Source organism: Mustelus asterias, chromosome 8 (assembly GCF_964213995.1).
Source record: "Mustelus asterias chromosome 8, sMusAst1.hap1.1, whole genome shotgun sequence".
NCBI classification, from domain to species: Eukaryota; Metazoa; Chordata; class Chondrichthyes; order Carcharhiniformes; family Triakidae; genus Mustelus; species Mustelus asterias.
The window spans coordinates 120,957,777-120,980,614 of NC_135808.1; the positions used below are offsets into that span (position 1 = coordinate 120,957,777).

At 42.3% G+C, this 22,838-nt stretch overlaps 1 protein-coding gene across 6 annotated transcripts in view; it reads right to left on the reverse strand.

Moving 5' to 3' along the window:
* ccdc18 (coiled-coil domain containing 18) overlaps positions 1–22,838 on the reverse strand; it is a 136,182-nt gene that overhangs the window by 49,209 nt on the left and 64,135 nt on the right. For all 6 annotated transcript variants that reach the window (XM_078218846.1, XM_078218850.1, XM_078218847.1 and 3 more), the window contains 5 exons: positions 20,820–20,951; positions 13,994–14,128; positions 10,469–10,546; positions 10,188–10,304; positions 4,111–4,278 (listed from right to left, as the gene is read on the reverse strand). In XM_078218846.1, coding sequence (XP_078074972.1) covers positions 4,111–4,278; positions 10,188–10,304; positions 10,469–10,546; positions 13,994–14,128; positions 20,820–20,951 — 630 coding nt within the window. The remainder of the gene's footprint in view (positions 1–4,110; positions 4,279–10,187; positions 10,305–10,468; positions 10,547–13,993; positions 14,129–20,819; positions 20,952–22,838) is intronic.

The window sequence follows — 22,838 nt, forward strand, 5'->3', positions numbered from 1 at the left end:
GTGTTATGTGGTTGTTGTCACCATTAAATTCTTATTGCTCACAAATGGTGGTGGACAATTAAACAACCCACTGGAGAAGGAGGTTCCACAAATATGCCCATCCTCAATGATGGAGGAGCCCAGCGTATCAGTGCAAAAGATAAGGTTGAAGTATTCGCAGCAATCTTCAGCCAGAAGTGCCGAGTGGATCATCCATCTCGGCTTCCTCCAGTAGTCCCTAGCATCTCAGGTGGCAGTCGCCAGCCAATTCCATTTACTCCACGTGATATCAAGAAACGGTTGGAGGCACTGGATACTGCAAAGGCATTGGGCCCTGATAACATTCTGGCAATAATACTGAAGACTTGTGCTCCAGAACTGCCGCTCCCCTAGCCAAGCTCTTCCAGTACAGTTATAAACCTGACATCTACCAACAATGTGAAAAATTGCCTAGGTGTGTCTTGTACACAAAAAGCAGGACAAATCCAACCCAGCCAATTCCCGCCCAATCAGCCTACCCCCGATCATCAGTAAAGTGATGGAAGGGGTCATTGACAGTGCTATCAAGCAGAACCTGTCAATGACATCCAGTTTGGGTTTCACCAGGGTCACCAGCTCCTGATCTCATTATAGCCTTGGTTTAAACGTGGAACAAAAGAGCTGAATGCAAGAGATGAGGCGAGAGTGTGACAGCCCTTGACATCAAGGCCACATTCGACCAAGTGTGGCATCAAAGCGCCCCAGCAAAACTGGAATCAATGGGTATCAGGGGGCAGATACTCCAATGGTTGGAGTCATACCTGGTACGCAGGAAGATGGTTGTGGTGGGTCAGTCATCACAGCTCCAGGACATCTCTGCAGGAGTCCCTCAGTGTAGTGTCTTGGGCCCAACAATCTTCAGCTGCTTCAATGACCTTCCCACCACCATAAGTTCAGAAGTGGGGATGTTCGCAATGATTGCACAATGTTCAGCACCGTTCACGACTCCTCAGATACTGAAGCAGTCCATGTTCAAATGCAACAAGATCTAGACAATATCCAGGCTTGAGCTGACAAGTGGCAAGGAACATTTGCGCCACACAAATGCCAGGCAATGACCTTCACCTTCACCACGCTAATCACCATCCCTTGACATTCAACGGTCTTACCATCACTGAATCCACCACTGTTAACATCCTTGGGGTTACCGTTGACCAGAAACTCAACTGGACTTACCACATAAACACAATGGCTACAAGAGCAGGTCAGAGGCTAGGAATGCTGCAGCGAGTAATGCACCTCCTGACTCCCCAAACCTATCCACCATCTACAAGGCACAAGTCAGGAGTGTGATGGAATACTCCCCACTTGCCTGGATGGGTGCAGCTCCAACAACACTCAAGAAGCTTGACACCATCCAGGACAAAGCAGCCCCCTTGATTGGCACCACATCCACAAACATTCAATCTCGCTACCACGACGCTCAGTATCAGCAGTGTGTACTATCTACAAGATGCACTGCAGCAATTCACCAAAGATCCTTAGACAGCACCTTCCAAACCCACAATCACTTCCATCTAGAAGGACAAGGGCAGCAGATACATGGGAACACCACCACCTGCAAGTTCCCCTCCAAGCCACTCACCATCCTGACTTGGAAATATATCGCCGTTCCTTCGCAGTCACTGGGTCAAAATCCTGGAATTCCCTAGCGGCATTGTGGGTCAACCCACAGCACATGGACTGCAGCGATTCAAGAAGGCAGCTCACCACCACCTTCTCAAGGGCAACTAGGGATGGGCAATAAATGCTGGCCAGCCAGCGATACCCAAGTCCCACGAGTGAAGAAAGAAAACATCAGTGTCCCGTTTGCTCTATGGTTTCAGCCTCAAATGGCTGTGGAAAGACATCCAGGGTATAAACATTTATTAGTCAAGCATTTTGGCTCATGGGTGATTCATTGTGAGGTGTCTGAGATTGGGATGATACCCACAGGTTCAGTGGGAGGGCAGTGAATGCCCCCCTCACCCCACTCCTCCCCCAACATTCCTGATGTCAGCCTGCTTGTCCTCGCCTTCTGACTGCCCAGGATCTGTATCAGAGTAAATGTCAGTGGTCTCTTCTGATCCAGGTACATCAGCCACATCATCCTCCTGGTAAGAGGCTCACTCCCGGAAAGAGAAGATTATGAAGACTGCAGCAGACAACTACATTGAATGACATTCACTCGGATGGATACTGTAAGGCGCACTTCAGATTTATCCAGGTCTTGGAACCTAATCCTCAGTAGCCCAATGGTCCTCTCCAGCACTGACCTTATGGATACATGGAAGCAGTTGTATCTCTCCTCTGCCTCAGTCCTCAGGTGCCTAACAGATGTCACCAGCCACCTCTTCAGCAGATACCCCTCGTCACTAATCAGAAACCCTTCGAGACGAGCTGGAGCAACAAAGAGCCTCGGCACTTATGAGTGCCATAGTATGTAGGTTTCAAAACCTGGGGCCTGTGATTACAGACTATTTGAACATTGAATGAGTGGAATCCCATCCTGTTTGCAAATGTGGCTGGCAACTTGTGGGCCGAAGGGCCTGTTTGTGCTGTATTTTTTCTATGTTCTATAATTATGGTATTAATCTTGTCTGCGAATTTGGACACCACTTTATCTCGTACAATATCCAAATTGTGAATGTACACAATAAACAAAAGCTGCCCGAAACAGGACCTTGTTAGATACTGCTACTTCCAATCACTCCAAGAAACTACCCTTAACCCTTATTCCTTGCCTCTTCCATTCTCCCAATTTTCTACTCTTCTCTCATTCTGATCATCCCCCGTGGTCTCCTGTGTGCCAACTTGTCAAACGCTTTCAATAGGTCCATGTATTATTCTAGTATATCTTCCACCCTATCCCTCACCGTGTGCATGTGTAACCCTACCACCATATTCGATGAGGTCACCAACACAGTGCAATTAATAGGAATGTAGAAAATTGACCATGCTGGAGTTGAAAATCAGGAGGTTCCAGAATAGTTTCTCAGTAAATACTGTAAATGGCAGAACTCTTAAGAACATTAACATAGAGAGATCTGGGTGTGCAGGCCCACAGTTCTCGAAAAGTGGCAACACAGGTGGCCAAGGTGATTAAGAAAGCATATGGCATGCTTGCCTTCATCAGCTGGGACACAGAGTACAAGAGCTGGGAAATCATGTTGCAGCTATATAAAACCTTGGTTAGGCTGCATTTGGAGTATTGCATGCAGCTCTGGTCACCACACTACCAGAAAGCTTTGGAGAGAGTGCAAAGAAGGTTCACCAGGATGTTGCCGGGTCTCGAAGGTGTTGGCTATGAGGAGAGGTTGAATAAATTAGGACTGTTTTCACTGGAAAGACGGAGGCTGAGGGGAGACTTGATAGAGGTCTACAAAATTATGAGAGGCAGAGACAGGGTGGATAGTCAAGAGGATTTTTCCAAGGGTTGACGTGTCAATTACAAGGGGGCACAGATTCAAGGCGAGAGGGGGGAAAGTTTAAGGGAGATGTGTGGGGGAAGTTTTTCACAGAAAGGGGTGGGTACCTGGAATGCACCGTCAGAGGTGGTGGTGGAAGCAGGCACATTAGCAACATTGAAAAGACATCCGGTTGGGTACATGAATCGGGAGGGAATAGCGGGATCTGGACTGAGTAAGGGCAGAAGATTTGTTTTTAGTTAGGGCATCATGATCGGCACCGGCTGTACTTTTCTTTGTTCTTTTCATGTTCAATCGTGTGCTTGGCATTCTACACATTGTGCAGTGTTCTTTGTCAGCAAGAATGGAAATATGGGCACGACCAAAAACTATGAGATATTGTGTCCTCCCCACTGCATTCATGACTCCACCTCAGTCTATGCAGTCATGGGGTATGGTACAGAAACAACAGTACAGAGTGGCAGGTGTCCATCTCGTAGGAAGTGATTGCAAGCACTGGAAAACTTTATCCTTTGGAGCTCAGATTTAAAGCTTCCATTAATGAACTAGAGCCTTTTCATGCTCTCACCTTGCAAAAAACCTGAAAAGTGCCTTCCTAAGGAAAGGGTAGGATTTCAGGTTATATCAAACGAATTATGCTACAAAAAATAAATGGAATGGAAATATACTCTTTGAAAACAGTCACCTGTCTCTCTATCATTGTCTGGTGGTCTTCCAGCTCTCCAATTCTTGTTGTCCCCTGTTGCAACATCTGTTGATAATGTGCCAAAGTCTGCTGGAGTTGCATATTCTGCTCATTTGTTTCCTTCAGATTGATTGTGGCTATTTTCAGCTCTTGCTGCAGGCAACGCATCTTCCAAAAATAAAAATTAAGAATCCTTGACAGTGTTCTGATTAGTTGTGTAATTGTGCCAGTCCCTGGGGCCCAACCCTTATAATCATGGAATGATAAAGTTACAACTAAAAGCCAACTTCAACTCAGCACTGCTTTTCTTCATGACTCCCCAATCTAACACCATTCTCCTGATTGCTTTCTATGCAGAATTTAATGTTCCTCTTTCTAAATGAGAATTGCTTCAAAAACTGTTCGTTACAGAAATCCACTTGCATACGGCATAAATATTTTTATAACTTAACATTAATCCTTTTCAACGATTACCCTAAAATTGTGACCCCTCATTCCCACTTCAACAAAATAATCCATAGTTTGTATTAATCAAGTAATCCTTTGTAAATAGTCATTTGGTAGTTATAGAATTTGAGTATTGCTGAAAAATAAAGGCATGTTGAAGATTTTTGTCTTGCACTCATCAGGACACTTTGCAAGAATACAAACACAAGGCAAAAACAACAATTTATACTGTATAAGAGGAGAGTGCTGATTGTTTGGCAAGTGGACTCTGATCGGTAGAGGCATTACCAGGAAGAAGACACCAGTTGATAGTGACCATAGAATACCTGCAGTGCAGAAGGAGGCCATTCGGCCCATTGAGCCTGCACTAACAACAATCCCATGCTGGCCCTATCCCCGTAAACCCACATATTTACCCTACCAAACCCCCGACATCCCCCTAACACAAAGCAGCAATTTAGCATGGGCAGTCAACCTAATCCGCACATTTTTGGACTGTGGGAGGAAACTGGAGCACCCGGAGGAAATCCACACAGACACGGGGAGAATGTGCAAACTCCATACAGACAGTCACCCAAGCCAAGAATCGAACCCGGGTCCCTGGCGCAGTGAGGCAGCAGTGCTAACCACTGTGTCAGTGTGCCACCCAACAGTATGTGTCATAGAAACTAGAAGCAGGAGTAGGCCATTCGGCCCTTTGAGCCTGTTCTGCCATTCATCTTGACCATGGTTGATCATTGAATTCAATATCCCCCCCCCTCAATCGCTTTAGCCCCAAGAGTTATATCTAATTTCGTCTTGAAATCACACAACATTTTGGCCTCCACTACATTCTGTGGTAGTGATCTCCACACATTCGGCACCCTCTAGGTGAAGAAATTTCTCCTCATCTCAGTTCTAAAAGATTTACCCCTTATCCTCAAACTATGACCAGTTCTGAACTCCCCACCATTGGGAACATTTTTTCTGAATCTACCCTGTCTAACCCTGTTAGAATTTTATAAGTTTCTATGAGATCCCCTTTCACTCTTCTAAACTCCAGTGAATATAATCCTAACCGATTTAAATCTGCCATCCCAGGAATCAGCCTGGTAAGCCTTTGCTGTACTCCCTCTATAGCAAGGACATCCTTCCTCAGATAAGGACACCAAAACTGCACACAATACTCCAGGTGTGGCCTCACCAATGCCCTATACAATTGCAGCAAAACATCCATATCCCTATACTCAAATCATCTCGCTATGAAGGCCAACGTACCACTTGCCTTCTTTACTGCCCGCTGTACCTGTGTGATTACTGTCAGCGACTGATGTAAGAGGACTTCAAGGTCTCGTGGAGTATCTACCTCTCTTAATTTACACCCAATTCCTATTATTGCAACCAAAGTGGATAACCTCATATTTATCCACATTATACTGCACAGCCATGACGTGCCCACACACTCAGCCTGTCCAAATCACGCTGAAGCATCTCTGCATTCACCTCAGTTCACTCTCCCACCCAATTGTGTCATCTGCAAATTTGGAGATAACACATTCAGTTCCCTCTTCCAAATCATGAATAAATAATATGAACAGTTGGGGTCCTAGCACAAGATCCCTGCAGAACCCCACTAGTCACTGACTGTCAATCAGAAAAAGACCCATTTACGCTAACTCTTTGCTTCTTATCTGCTAACCAGCTTTCTATCCATCTCAAGATATTACCTGCAATCCCATGTGCTTCAACTTGACATAGACTTTCCGAAGGCTTTCGACAAGGTCTCACATAACAGACTACTAAATAAACCACATCCACTGTTTCTCCCTAGTCAGCTCTACTAGTTACATCCTCAAAAAATTCCAATAGATTCGTCAAGCATGATTTCCATCACTTAGAGTCATAGAGGGTAACAGCATGGAAACAGGCACTTCGGCCCAACTTGTCCATGCACCCCCATTTTTTTAAAACCCCTAAACTAATCCCAATTGCCCACATTTGGCCCATATCTCTCTATACCCATTGTACCCATGTAACTATCTAAATGCTTTTTAAAAGATAAAATTGTACCTGCCTCTACTACTATCTCTGGCAGCTTGTTCCAGACATTCACCACCCTTTGTGTGAAACAATTGCCCCTCTGGACACTTTTGTATCTCTCCCCTCTCACCTTAAACCTATGCCCTCTAGTTTTAGACTCCCCTACCTTTGGGAAAAGATATTGACCATCTACCTTGTCTATGCCCCTCATTATTTTATAGACCTCTATAAGGTGACCCCTCCGCCCCAGAGAAAAAAGTCCCAGTCTATCCAGCCTCTCCTTATAACTCAATCCATCAAGTCCCGGTAGCATCCTAGTAAATCTATTCTGCACTCTTTCTAGTTTAATAATATCCTTTCTATAATAGGGTGACCAGAATTGCACACAGTATTCCAAGTGTGGCCTTACCAACGTCTTGTACAACTTTAACAAGACGTCCCAACTCCTGTATTCAATGTTCTGACCGATGAAACCAAGCATGCTGAATGCCTTCTTCACCACTCTGTCCACCTGTGACTCCACTTTCAAGGAGCTATGAACATGTACCCCTAGATCTCTTTGTTCTGTAACTCTCCCCAACGCCCTACCATTAACTGAGTAAGTCCTGCCTTGGTTCAATCTACCAAAATGCATTACCTCGCATTTGTCTAAATTAAACTCCATCTGCCATTCGTCAGCCCACTGGCCCAATTGATCAAGATCCCGCTGCAATTGGAGATAACCTTCCTCACTATCCACCATGCCACCAATCTTGGTGTCATCTGCAAACTTACTAACCATGCCGCCTATATTCTCATCCAAATCATTAATATAAATGACAAATAACAGTTGGCCCAGCACTGATCCCTGAGACTCACCGCTGGTCACAGGCCTCCAGTTTGAAAAACAACTCTCTACAACTACCCTCTGGCTTCTGTCGTATTTGTAGATCCTTTTTTGCCGCCCTTTGAAATTTAACAACTTAATGCAACAAAACTTCTTTTTCTCCAAATGCAAATTTCTAGTCATGGCTTGTACAAAATGCAAACCAGCCATATTTACTTCAAGTGCATGTTTTTCACACCGACACTTCTTTGATGTCCTCATCCTTGTAGATACCCAGTCCCCAGTTTAATTAAATTATGTTCACACCCAGACACACACCCATACCCTCTTCACAGCAATTATGTCCTTCCTATCATGTGTCGACCAAAATCGTATACAAAATTCAAGCTATGGCCTAACCAGCATTTTATATAATTCTACCATTATATCTTTGCTTTCACATTGTATACCTCATCCAATAAAGGAAAGCATTCCATACACTTGCTTTACCATCATACTCACCTGTCCTGCCACCTTCAGGGACCTGTGGACGTGTACTTCAAGGTCTCTCACTTTCTCTACCCCTCTCAATAATCTCTCATTTATTAAATGCATTACTAACACTTCTTTGGATTGAAATCAATTTGCCACTTTGTTGTTCACTCAACCAAATCATTGACATCAGTCTGAAGTTGACAGCTATCCTCTTTACTATCAACTACATGGCCAATTTTTGTAACATCTGAAAATTTCCCAACCATGCCTTCCACATTCAAATCCAAATCATTAATATATACCACAAAACACCCAAAGACACAACCCTGTGGAATGTCACTGGAAACTGATTTCCATTGGCAAAAACATACACCAACCATTAAATCTTTATTTCCTGTCATTGAGACTTTTGGATCCAACTCACCAAATTCCCCTGTATCCCATGAGCTTTTACTTTTCTGATCTGTCTGCCATGCAGGTCGACCTTGTCAAATGTCTTACTAAAATTCACGTAGGTTGCATCCACTGCACTACCTCCATTAACTCTCCTTGTTACTAATTGAATTATTTTAGTAAGTGAGACACCAACTTCCTCTAACAAAATTACATTGTCATTTGATTAATCCGTTCCTTTCTATGTGATAGTTTATCCTTCCCCTCGGAATTAATTTTAATAATTTGTCCACTACTAAAGTCAGACTAAATGGCCTATAATTATTTGGCTATCCCTCGCACCTTTTTAAACAGTTGGACAAAGTTTGTAGGTTGCCTAACCTCTGGTATCTCATCTATATCTAGTGAGGATTGAAAAATGATCGTTAGAGCATCTGCTATTTCTTCCCTGACTTATTTTAACAGCCTAGGATATAAACCATCTGGCCCTGGTGACATCCACCTTCAACGATGACAGTCCCTTCAGTACTTCCTCTCTCATTGCGCTTGCGGTATCTAATATTTCACAATCCTCCTCTTTTAACTAGAATGTCTGCACTATCACTCTCCTCGGTGAAGACAGAAACAATCTACTTTATAAGAACTGTGCCCACATCTTCTGCATCCACAAATAAATTACTGTGTACATCTTTGACAGATGTTACCCTTTAATTGGTTTCCTTTTGCTCTTAATATACTGATTAAACATCTTATGGTTTTCCTTGATTTTATCTGTCAATATCTTCTACTTGCGTTCCTAATTTCCTTCACTCTTATTTTCTGTACTCCTCCAGGTTTTCTACAGTATTAAGTTTTTTGTGACCGCCATGAGATTTCTTTTTCTGCTTTATCTTCTCTGCTATGTTTCTGGAGAACGAAGGGGCACTAGATTTGGAAGTTTCACCCTCTTTCTATGTGGGGACATGGGGACTTGCTTTTGAATGCTTCCGACTGATAAGTCACTGACTTTTTTTCAAGTAATTGTATCCAATTCACTTTTGCCAGAACACTACTCAGCTTCATAAAATTTGTCTTTCCCCAGTTTGTCTTTGCCTCATATTTTTTCTCCAATGGACTAATGCCTTCCTCTGCCTATCTTCCTATTCCGCTCAGCTATCTTCCCACAACCTTTACCATTGCAACTGGCATACCTCCCCCCATTTAGTGCCAGTCAATTTTGATGTTCCTGCAACTCATTAATCCAGGTTATTTATGGAAATATATGGTGACTTTGTTTCTCCACAGGGATTTACCGTCAATGGAACACTCAGCAGAGATATTAGGACACATAACTTTTAGAAATTTATATACACACTTGCCTCTCCCCATCTCTCTATCCCAACCAATCCCTTTGTGATATTTTCCATCACTGCCAATCTATTTTGATTTGGGAGAAGATAATTGGCTCATGTGGAAGGAATCTGTAAGTTATCTTCTGGAAAACACCAGATGAGTAAAACAGATGAAAAGGAGAGAAGTCCTTTTACAATGTTGAACAGGCAAATAATGGACAATATATGGGCAGCATCTTCTCTGCCCTTACATTTTACACTATACACTCAAAAACATGAATTATGAATTAACTTTAGGAAAAATAGAACACATTATTTTATACAATTGCCATTTGGTGCTGTGATACAGTTGGAACAATCCATAAAAATAAGGAAAACCAATATTTAAATTTGACATTTAGTTTGTCAATTAGAACCAACTGTCTAATCTAATACATATTTCAGATTTTCAGCAAGCTGAAGAAAGAAAATAACCAGTTTTGCTCTAAAAATAACCACATTGTTGGACTTCTCTTTAATTCACTTCAGGACTGCAGAACCAAAAAGAATGTTTGACTTTGGTAGCAATAGATGTCAGTAAAATTTACCTCTTCCGACTTCTTTCTTATCTGTTTCTCTTGCTGTTCCCTCTTATCTCCAACTTGTTGCAACTGCAACTTCAGCTCTTCTTTGCAAATCACCATTGCTGTTTCCAGCCCTTTAACCTGTTTGTTCAGTGAAAATGCATAACATTTGAAAGTCTGCTATTAAACATTACTGACTTTAATTTAATAAAATGGTCACATAATTTGAAGTTACTTTTTTAATACATTTACTATCTATAATAAAAGAGCTGTTAAATTAAGAGTATTGGCTAAAGTTTACAGACTTTGGAAGTTTCTTCTTCTGCTTGATTTTGTAAAGCTTTTAATGCAGCATCACTTCTTTCATTTTGTTTCTTTGCTTCCTAGAATTATAAATAAAATGTTAAAATTATGGTGGCATGGAATAGATAACAATAGATGACTTTGCAAACCTGCTAAGAACAGGAGTTTGACTCTGATAATAAATTAAATAAACAAGTATTGGAAAGTTCACAAACATTTGTTGTATTGCTAATGGAAATTTTCTTTTGAACTTTTGACCATTTTATGAATAGAAGCATTAATAGCTTATGTTCTGTTCTCAAGCTACAAATAGATCAATTCACATATCTATATACTTCTGAGCATAGTCATAAGTTGGTTGGTCTCCTCCTCAGCTGAATTAACAAATTCTCCTTTGCCACGGTTGCTGGGACATGCAACATAATGATTTGTGATAATTGGAGACCTGCAATCTGAACCTTTCAAGTATGCATGCATAATTGCTGCTTTACAATGAAACAAGACAGTTGTAGGTTTAGCTGTGCTAAATCAACGGAAATGATCCCCAAATCTTTGTGTCAATCACAAACCTAAGTAGGTATTTAGCACAAAGAAGGAGACACAAACACTGCAAACAGAACTTGATGCAGAAGATATACTGAGGTACGACACATGTACTTTGCATCTGTATTTACCAAGGAAGATGATGTTACTGGATGAGCTAAAAATTCAAGTGGAGCTTTTAGAAAGTGTGCCTGTATTTACAACAAAACTTAGAAGCATTATGAACTGGAGAAGGATAGTGATAAGCTTCAAGACGACATAGAAAGACTGGTGGAATGAGCAGACATGATGTGGAGATGCCGGCGTTGGACTGGGGTAAACACAGTAAGAGTTTTAACAACACCAGGTTGGTAGCAAATGCCATTAGCTTTCGGAGCGCTGCTCCTTCATCAGATGGAGTGGAAATGTGCAAACAGTGCAAACAGACACAAAATCAAGTTACAGAATACTGATTAGAATGCAAATCTTTACAGCCAACTAGGTCTTAAAGATACAGACAATGTGGGTGGAGGGAGCATTAAGCACAGGTTAAAGAGATGTGTATTGTCTCCAGACAGGACAGTCAGTGAGATTCTGCAAGTCCAGGAGGCAAGCTGTGGGGGTTACTGATAGTGTGACATAAAGCCAACATCCCAGTTTAGGCCGTCCTCATGTGTGCGGAACTTGGCTCTCAGTTTCTGCTCAGCGACTGCGCTGTCGTGAAGGCCGCCTTGGAGAATGCTTACCCAAAGATCAGAGGCTGAATGCCCGTGACCGCTGAAGTGCTCCCCCACAGGAAGAGAACAGTCTTGCCTGGTGATTGTCGAGCAGTGTTCATTCATCCGTTGTCGTAGCGTCTGCATGGTTTCCCCAATGTACCATGCCTCGGGACATCCTTTCCTGCAGCGTATCAGGTAGACAACGTTGGCCGAGTTGCAAGAGTAGGTACCGTGTACCTGGTAGATAGTGTTCTCACGTGAGCTGATGGCATCCGTGTCGATGGTCCGGCACGTCTTGCAGAGGTTGCAGTGGCAGGGTTGTGTGGTGTCGTGGTCACTGTTCTCCTGAAGGCTGGGTAGTTTGCTGCGGACAATGGTCTATTTGAGGTTGTGCGGTTGTTTGAAGGCAAGAAGTGGGGGTGCGGGGATGGCCTTGGCGAGATGTTAGTCTTCATCAATGACATGTTGAAGGCTCTGGAGGAGATGCCGTAGCTTCTCTGCTCTGGGGAAGTACTGGACGACGAAGGGTACTCTGTCCACCGTGTCCCGTGTTTGTCTTCTGAGGAGGTCGGTGCGGTTTGTCTACCTGATACGCTGCAGGAAAGGATGTTCCGAGGCATGGTACATTGGGGAAACCATGCAGACGCTACGACAACGGATGAATGAACACCGCTCGACAATCACCAGGCAAGACTGTTCTCTTCCTGTGGGGGAGCACTTCAGCGGTCACGGGCATTCAGCCTCTGATCTTCGGGTAAGCGTTCTCCAAGGCGGCCTTCACGACACACGACAGCGCAGAGTCGCTGAGCAGAAACTGATAGCCAAGTTCCGCACACATGAGGACGGCCTAAACCGGGATGTTGGCTTTATGTCACACTATCAGTAACCCCCACAGCTTGCCTCCTGGAATTGCAGAATCTCACTGACTGTCCTGTCTGGAGACAATACACATCTCTTTAACCTGTGCTTAATGCTCCCTCCACTCACATTGTTTGTATCTTTAAGATTCGCATTCTAATCAGTATTCTGTAACTTGATTTTGTGTCTCTGTGGCCTGAATGAGCAGACACATAGCGGATGAAACTTAATGCAGAGAATTGTGAAATGAGACATTTTGATAGGAAGAGCAAGGCAAGACTATATATCTAAAAAAAATACAATTTTGAAAGGGCTGCATGTGCCCAGAGAGACAAAAATACAGCCCATCTTGACAAGGCTGCTCAGCACTCACAGGGAAACTGACCTACAAAGACTAAGGTGATTTTTTCAAAATTGCTTCCCAAGATTTAGATGGGTGATCTAATCAAGCTGCTTAAAACAACTGACGTATTCTCATACGGTAGATATTGAAAAACTACAGAGGAAAATCTTCAAGTGAATGTTAGGCCATTTAGGAAGTCAGGAAAAAAAATTTCCAGACAGAGGGTAGTGAAAATCTGAACTTACTCCCCAAAAGACTGGATGTGGAGTCAAAACGTTTGTTTTTAAAGACAGACAATAATTTTTTTTGTTAAGTGAGGGGATTTGGATTAGATGGCTGAATAGAGGAGAGGTACAGATCAATTATGATCTAATTGAATAGTGGCTTGAGGGGCAGAATGGTTTAGCCTTTTTCCTCTGCTGCCGTTTTTCTAAGGCATCAGTGTAAGGCGACAGATGAGAAGGACTTGCTAGTCTTTTTCTGTCTGATATTTTTCCATATTCATACAGCCATGAAGCATTGCAAGCGAGTTTCCGAATATACCAGCCAAGATCTGCATGGCCAGCAGCTTTTCTAGTGCTTTAACGTTTTGCTGTTGGATTTGCTGATTGGGTTGTTATACTTCAATGCACACGTGGAGCTGGTTTTCAGAGTTCCCTTCTCTGAAGGGAATCCTAGCATAGATGTATGTTAAAGGCTTAACTCAGAACTTTTAACAATACATAGCTGTGAGAAATGACTCACTTCAAATAAAGTAAGTAGTCTCACAACACCAAGTTAAAGTCCAACAGGTTTATTTGGTAGCACGTGCTACCAAATAAACCTGTTGGACTTTAACCTGGTGTTGTGAGACTACTTACTGTGCCTACCCCAGTCCAACGCCGGCAACTCCACATCATCACTTCAAATAAAAGCTATTTCAGATGCCAGCAATTCAACTGGACATATTTCACATCATTATACTTTGAGTCCTTTAAAAACATTGACACGTGCTAAATCTTTTTATAAAGTTAAAATTTGTGCAATCCCCAATGAATTGAAACAGTAAAAATAAGAACCATTAAAATGTTATTTTTAAAGCTTGCCTGTCTGGCTTCCTCAAGTAAGAATTCCAATGATTCAATTTTGCTTTGCTTGGCATACATCTCTTCCTGAACAGTTGATATTGTTTGCTTTTGTTTTCTCAACTGTTGCTGTTTCTCTTCCAGTTGACTTTCAAGCTTAACAAAAAGGAAAAGACTTGCATTTATAATGTGTCTTTCATGACATCCCAAGGTTATCTGGGAACTGTAGCAGCAGAAACAGATAATCAAACATCTTCTTCTCCACCTGGATTAATTATGAATACTTGACTGAACTCCAAGGCACACAAATTAGCTCAGCAGCCCAAAATGATTACTTTGATTGATATCTTTGTGAGGTTATAATAAGTTTTCTTTGATCTCTTATTTCAATCTGTATGTTTATTTGGATAATATTAAAAGGATTGAGATTAGGCAATTTTTTTGTTATTGAAACTATAATGGTTGGTCTGATTGACTCTTCAACAGCAGTTTTTTTACCCCCACAGCAGATGTGAGAGATTTTCTTTCTCCCTCATATGTCAATACTTGCCATTGTTATTATATGGCTCATTGGTTTTGTAATATAATGAATACTAGGTAAGTGGGTATGGAAGCCATGGGTAAGATCTTTGAACTAACCTGTTAAAAGGTTCCTGAATATGGTTCACGACTCCTCCAAGGAGCCATGAACCACAAGTTGTGAAGAAGCTCAAAATAAAGGGGGGTCGGTTTAAGACAGAGTTGAGGAGGAACTTCTTCTCCCAGAGGGTGGTGAATCTCTGGAATTCTCTGCCCACTGAGGTGGTGGAGGCTACCTCGCTGAATATGTTTAAAGCGCGGATGGATGGATTCCTGATCGGTAAGGGAATTAAGGGTTATGGGGATCAGGCGGGTAAGTGGTACTGATCCACGTCAGATCAGCCATGATCTTATTGAATGGCGGGGCAGGCTCGAGGGGCTAGATGGCCTACTCCTGCTCCTATTTCTTATGTTCTTATAAGCTGATCCATGAAAATTGTGGGGTGCTACCCCAACAGAGCTGACCAGGTTGGGAAGGTTTGCTGCCTGCACACATATCACACACTGACTAAAATTGGCAGCTCGGAGAATCCTGAAATTAGGTCCAGCCTCCATTTTAAAATAGTTGTGGAGTTAGCCTGACTCCATGATAATCCTGCCCAATGAATCTTTAGTGTGGCAGGTAGGAATAGAACAATACGAGAGCACCACCACATAGAAGTCTAGAGAAAGAGATTTGATGAGGGTAGAGAGTCAAAGATGCCTGGCAACAAGAACTGTATCAGCAGAAACAGATCGCCAAACATCTCCTTCTCCACCCGGCTTATGTCAATCAGTATGTTTATTTCAGAGGTCATAGAGGTTTACAGCATGGAAACAGGCACTTCAGCCCAACTTGTCCATGCCACCCTTTTTTTTTTAAAAAACCCCGTAGCTAGTCCCAATTTCCCACGTTTGGCCCATATCCCTCTACACCCATCTTACCCATGTAACAGCCTAAATGCTTTTTAAAAGACAAAATTGTACCCGCCTCTACTACTACATCTGGCAGCTTGTTCCAGACACTCACCACCCTGTGTGTGAAACAATTGCCCCTCTGGACCCTTTTGTATCTCTCCCCTCTCACCTTAAACCTATGCCCTCTAGTTTTAGACTCCCCTGTCTTTGGGAAAATATATTGACTATCTACCTTGTCTATGCCCCTCATTATTTTATAGACCTCTATAAGATCACCCCTCAGCCTTCTACCCTCCAGGGCAAAAGGTCCCAGTCTATCCAGCCTCTCCTTATAATCCAAACCATCAAGTCCCGTAAGCATCCTAGTAAATCTTTTCTGCACTCTTTCTAATCTAATAATATCCTTTCTATAATAGGGTGATCAGAACTGTACACAGTATTCCAAGTGTGGCCTTACCAATGTCTTGTACAACTTCAACAAGACGTCCCAACTCCTGTATTCAATGTTCTGACCAATGAAACCAAGCATGCTGAATGCCTTCTTCACCACTCTGTCCACTTGTGAGTCCACTTTCAAGGAGCTATGAACCTGTACCCCTAGATCTTTGTTCTGTAACTCTCCCCAACGCCCACCATTGACTGAGTAAGTCCTGCCCTGGTTCAATCTACCAAAATGCATCATCTCGCATTTATCTAAATTAAACTCCATCTGCCATTCGTCAGCCCACTGGCCCAATTGATCAAGATCCCATTGCAATCCGCGATAACTTTCTTCACTGTCCACTACGCCACCAATCTTGGTGTCATCTGCAAACTTACTAACCATGCCTCCTATATTCGCATCCAAATCATTAATATAAATGACAAATAACAGTGGACCCAGCCACTGATCCCTGAGGCACACTGCTGGTCACAGGCCTCCAGTTTGAAAAACAACCCTCTACAATCACCCTCTGGCTTCTGTCATCAAGCCAATTTTGTATCCATTTAGCGACCTCACTCTGGATCCCATGAGATTTAACCTTATGTAACAACCTACCATGCGGTACCTTGTCAAAGGTCTTGCTAAAGTCCATGTAGACAACATCAACTGCACTGTCCTCATCTACCTTCTTGGTTACCCCCTCAAAAAACTCAATCAAATTTGAGAGACATGATTTTCCACTCACAAAGACATGCTGACTGTCCGTAATCAATCCTTGCATTTCTAAATACCTGTAGATCCTGTCTCTCAAAATACCTTCCAACAACTTATCCACCACAGATGTGAGGCTCACTGGCCTATAATTCCCAGGCTTTTCCCTGCAGCCTTTTTTAAACAAAGACACAACATTTGCCACCCTCCAATCTTCAGGCACCTCACCCGTGACTATTGATTATTCAAATATCTCTGCGAGGCGACCCGCAATTTTCTCCTGAGCCTCCCACAGTGTCCTGGGATACACTTCATCAGGTCCTGGGGATTTATCCACCTTGATGCGCTTTAAGACTTCCAGCACCTCCTTCTCTGTAATGTGTACACTCCTCAAGATATCACTATTTATTTCCCCAAATTCCCTAACATTCATGCTTTTCTCAACAGTAAATACTGATAAGAAATATTCAAGTAGGATCTCACCCATCGCTTGTGGATCCGCACATAGATGACCATGTTGATCCTTAAGAGGCCCTACTCTCTCCCAAGTCACTCTTTTGGCCTTTAGGTATTTGTAGAAGCTCTTTGGATTCTCCTTTGTGTTATCTGCCAAAACAATCTCGCGTCCCCTTTTTGCCCTCCTGATTTCTCTCTTAACTCTACTCCTACACCCCCTATGCTCTTCAAGGGATTAACTTGATCCCAGCTGTTTATGCATGTCATGTGCCTCCTCCTTCTTCTTGACCAGGGCCTCAATATCCCGAGTCATGCAGGATTCCCTACTTCTGCCAGCCTTGCCCTTCACTCAAAGAGGAATGTGCTTACCCTGAATCCAGGTTAACACACTTTTGAAAGCCTCCCACTTACCAGATGTCCCTTTGCCTTCCCACAGACTCCCCCAATTCACTTTTGAAAGTTCCTGCCTGATACCATCAAAATTGGCCTTGCCCCAATTTAGAATTTTAACTTTTGGGCCAGACCTATCATTCTCCATAGCTATCTAAAAACTAATAGAATTATGGTCACTGGTTCCAAAGTGATCCCTCACTAACACTTCTGTCACCCGTTCCTCCTTATTTCCCAAGAGGTCAAGTTTTGTCCCCTCTTCAGTCAGACCATCCACATTCTGAATGAGAAATTCCTCCTGAATACACTCAACAAATTTCTCTACATCCAACCCTCTAATACTATGCTCCATTTGGATATTATTTGGATAATATTAAGATTGGAATTATGCAATTTTTTTGTTTTTGAAACTATAATGGTTGGTCTGATTGGCACTTAACAGCGGTTTTTTACCCCCACAACAGATTTGTGGAGCAATGGTTGGCCTCATGCTCAGTACAGAAAGTCCAACAAAATGTCAGTCAGCGGGGTGCAGTGCTCTAACTGTGAGATGTGGCAGGTCTGTGATGCTTCCAGCGATCCGGATGGCTACACCTGCATTCAATGGCAGCTCCTCACAGACCGCGTGGTTAGGTTGGAACAGCAGTTGGATGCACTTAGGAGCATGCAGGTGGCAGAAAGCATCACAGACAGAAGTTACAGAGATGTGGTCACACCCAAGGTGCAGGCAGATAGATGGGTGATTCTGTTTCTCTTGTTGGACTCCAGCTTCCAAACCCTTAGTCACACTTCTGCCTGCCATTGTTCCCCCTACTCTGCTTCCTGTCCCTTTGCTCCCAATGTTTCATTATTCTTCCTCCTACTCCGCTCCCCTAACTCCACCCTGGTTGAAATGCTGGTGTTCAGTGCTGCTCAAGTGGCACTGCACAGCACAGTGATATCCTCCAGGACAACGGAGCAGCCACCTACACCCCCAGCAGTGGGGCATTCTACTGGCATCGCAATGAGACCAATGCAACGCTGTCACAATGTTGTACTCACCTCAAGTTGCGAATACTACACGTTCGTCTAATTCATGTTTGAAAAAGAATAGTGTGAATTCCCATTGGCTTGATGAAAAATTGGAAGGTGCCATGTAATTCCGGCGAGAAGCATATTTACTGGCATTCATGAGATGATAATGGAGTGCAAATGGCATTCATGTCACCAGTCAGTGGGATACCTGACCCGCCACCAACCCACCATTAAAGAATTGTCAGGACAATTGCAAATGGTTTTCAAACTAGCAGGAATCCAATTTTTTACCTCTCCAGATTCTCCACTCCCACCTGCCACGGGGAGGATGAGAAAATTCTGTCCACCGTCTCACAAAACCCACAGTAAATTACTCAACAGAATCAATGGATTACAGCTGAATGGATGCATAAAAGAAAGATGCCAGAGTTATGCTAAGTTCAAGCTTAAAAGATTTTGTGCACCTGAAATCAGAATGGTAAGTCATTTCAATGAAATTTGCCAGTATAAAAATAGAAGGCCAGCCTAAAAGGAAGAACGATAACTGCACTGATCACCACATGTAGCCAAGACTAGAAAAAAAGCTTGGAATTCAGCATGATGCGTAAAAGACTTCGACTGCGTGAGTTGATCTATGACACTTTGAAGGGTGGTCCCATATGGCATTACAAGTTACTTAGACAGCAGTGTCAAAAGTTGGGCCCTGCAGCCCAACAGTACTCTTGATAACCAGCAAAAAGCCTTACATTACACAGATCTTAGTATCATCACTGCAATATTGATAGACAGCACAGACAAGTGGACTTTTGATATGCTGACAAACTGCACTGTTGCCTGCAGAGGAGTGAAAAAAAATGGAATCACTGTGATGCACAAAGCAAAACTTGTCATTCCAGCATCAAAGTACAACTAAAGGCAGTGGCAATTTTCAGAAGCACGGCCACACCTTTCGAAATACAATATCCTTTATTGTGGATTCTGTAGCAGCCTACAAATGAGGTACTGCAAAGGTGTGTTCAAACTATCTGAAAATACATGGGATTACAGATTTTTGATGCTCACAAAAATAAATTTCAGAAACAAATTTCAAAAATAAATTTAAATGTTTCAAAGCATTTTTGAGAAAAAAAAATAAAAATGAATATAATTTACTTGCATAGGCCACAGTAAATGGGCAATTATGGGATGGTACACCAGTGGTTTCCTAATGCATACATAGTACTTAACTATGGAAACATGTCTGATGGTGACATTAACAACTGCTGACTCATTTATCAGCAATTCACTGAACTCTCCAATGACAGCAAAGCAACTTTGACAAGTTTTTCCCAATGTAGGACAAACTAACACTTCTCATCATTTTAAATAAACTTGCTAATGTTTTAAACTCCAAGCATTTTAAATGAATATAACTTTTCTCCTAATCTACTTTGACAGATTTATAATTGTTGCAATCAAACCTTAGAGAAAAACAATTACTACTCAGGAAAAACAAAAGCTCATGATCTGAAACGTCAAAAAAGTAATTATTGTTCTCAGGCAACTCCTAGTGGACATTTTAAGAGCAGCATTCCCTCAATGAGTACAGCCCCAATTTTATAACTCGCATTCTAAAAATAAGTCTTTATTTTAAAAGTTCTCACGTATTAAAATGAGCCAACTTGGGGATCGTAACATATCGGACTATGCTAGCAATAATTATCTACAAGTAATTACAGTAAAATCTTTGCTAACCAGCATGTTCAGGGAATGGTGATGTGGGAAATCAAAATGCCAGTTAATTACCATAGAATCTGTACAGTGCAGAAGGAGGCCATTCGTCCCATCAAGAACTGTACTGAATCTCCAAAACGGCACCCCACACGCCCACCATATCCCTATAACCTCACACACTTACCGTGGCTTCATCCAACTAACCTACACATCTCTTGGACACCGAGGGGCAAATTAGCACGGCAAATCCACCTAACCTGCGCATCTTTGGAATTATATTACTCAGGACACAGAACAAGGCGTTGCTCTGTATTGGAGAGGGGAAGCAGCTGGGCCATCAAAACTGTCACAACTCACACCATGATTTTCAGACCGGCTTTTATGTAAAAAAAAACACACAAACCAGTTTCACTGACAGTTGCTCCAAGCAGCATAATGTTTGTTCAGGCACAATACTGACTGAATAAGGTAACAATTTCAATGCAAAGCCTAATAACAACTTCTACAGATTAACAATCTATTATTATTAGTTTCTTTAAAAAAAATGAATAGTCTGAACACAGAAAGTGACCAGTTTTTAAAAAGCACCATCAGAAATTCTGATTATTAGAGAATTCCGGTTGGTAGCGTGCCAGGTAACACAAAGTTGGAACATAAGCTTACAATTTCAATCTGTTTCTCGAGTTCATGGCACTGGTCAGTTTGAATCTTCTTCATATGTTCACGTGCAGCAATATTTTCCTGATGTTGCTCCTCAATGAATTTTTCCAATTTAAAAATTTCGTTATTTTTTTCCTAGTATTTTAAGAGAAACAGCAGTTAAAAATTACATTATTCTTCAACTGTACATGATTTGTATGTGAAACACTTGAAGGGAAGGAGGAAAAAAGTGAGGGACATATTTTCCAATCACAATTTGTATATTTACTTAACTGACGAAGGGTAATTTACCTCAGAAAATAATTTCTAGCTTTTGTTATCAAATCAGTAAAGGTATGTTTGAATATAAAACTGTTCCACGTTTAGCATTTCAAAATGCATTTGGTTCTGTTTATAACCAAAGTCCCTCTTTTGTTAAATTCATTACTAGGCTGTGTGCTCACCTGACAAGGTCAGCATTTAATAGACCATCCTGAGATGGAATAGAATAATAAAATCCCTACAGTGCAGAAGGAGGCCATTCAGCCTATTGAGTCTGCAGTGACTCTCTGACAGAATATGTTACTCAGGCCCTCTCCCCGCTGTATCCCCCAAAATCCTCACATTTACTATGGTTGATCCATCTAACCTAGACATCTTGGGACACTGAGGGGTAATTTAACATGGCCAATCCACCTATCTGCACATCTTTGGACTGTGGGAGGAAACAGGAGCACGCAGAGGAAACCCACGCAGAAACAAGAACATGCAAACTCCACGCAGACAGTCACCCAAGGCCGGAATTGAACCCGGGTCCTGGGGCTGTGAGGCAGCAGTGCTAACCACTGTGCTACCATGCTTTCATCCTCTGTGCTATTACCGATCTGCAGGAGTCCAAATGTTGTCACTATCCCAAGTTAAAACATTGTTTACAACAACTGAATGGGGACTTTACCATTTTAAAATAATGAAATAAAGAATTCTCTTCACTCTGAGAATCAACACTGTGCTCTGAGGGAGTCTGCAAGACATAAAATGGTGGCCTTCTTGAACCATGATGGAGGTGTGCCCACAATGCTATTAGTATGGAGTTAGAGGATTTTAGCCCAGCAACATTGAAGGATCCTTGAAATGTGTCCCAAGTCAGGATTGAGTGCGACTTGAACTTGGAGGTGATGTGGTTGCTATAAACATAGAAACATAAAAACTAGAAACAGGAGTATGCCATTTGGCCCTTTGAGCCTGCTTCATTTGATCATTCATTTTGATCATCGAATTCAATATCCCGATTCCCCCTTCCTCCCCATCCCTTTAGCCAAGAACTATATCTAATTTCTTCTTGAAATCAGACGTTTTGGCCTCAATTACTTTCTGTGGCAGTGAATTCCACACATTCACAACCCTCTGGGTGAATAAATTTCTTCTCACCTCAGTTCTAAAATGTCTACTCCTTATCCTCAAATCCAGCAACCATTGTTCTTCTAGTTGATGAAGTTTATAGGTTTCGGAGGAGCAAAAGATTATGATTGCAGTGCACCACGTGCAACTACAGTAGAGGGGCTGAACCATAGGCTAGCGATGCAAACCAAGCCTGGTCCTGGATTGCATCAAGGTTCTAGAGTATGGATGCACATGCAACAGCCAGGCAAATGTACAGAAATAAATCACACTCTACTTCTAGACAGTAGAAAAACATTGGATAGTGAGGATGTGAGCCACACATTCCAGAATATTCAGCCTCTGACCCACACTGGCAGTTAGGGCCGAAAAAGAGAGACTATTTTTAAAATCAAAGCTTTTCATCTTTACTCATCAAGACATTCCCAAGAATGCAAGGCAAGGGAAATCAACAAATTTATACTGAATGAGAAGAGAGTGCCAACTGATTGGCAAGTGAACTTTGTTTGGTAGTGATGTCGCTATGAAGAATGCACCAGTTGATGGTGGCTAACAGTTAACTGCCAAGCATTGTTTGAAATTTAAACCAAGCAGCTTGACTCTGATTGGTCATGGCATTTCCCTGTGGAATGAACCAGCAAATGG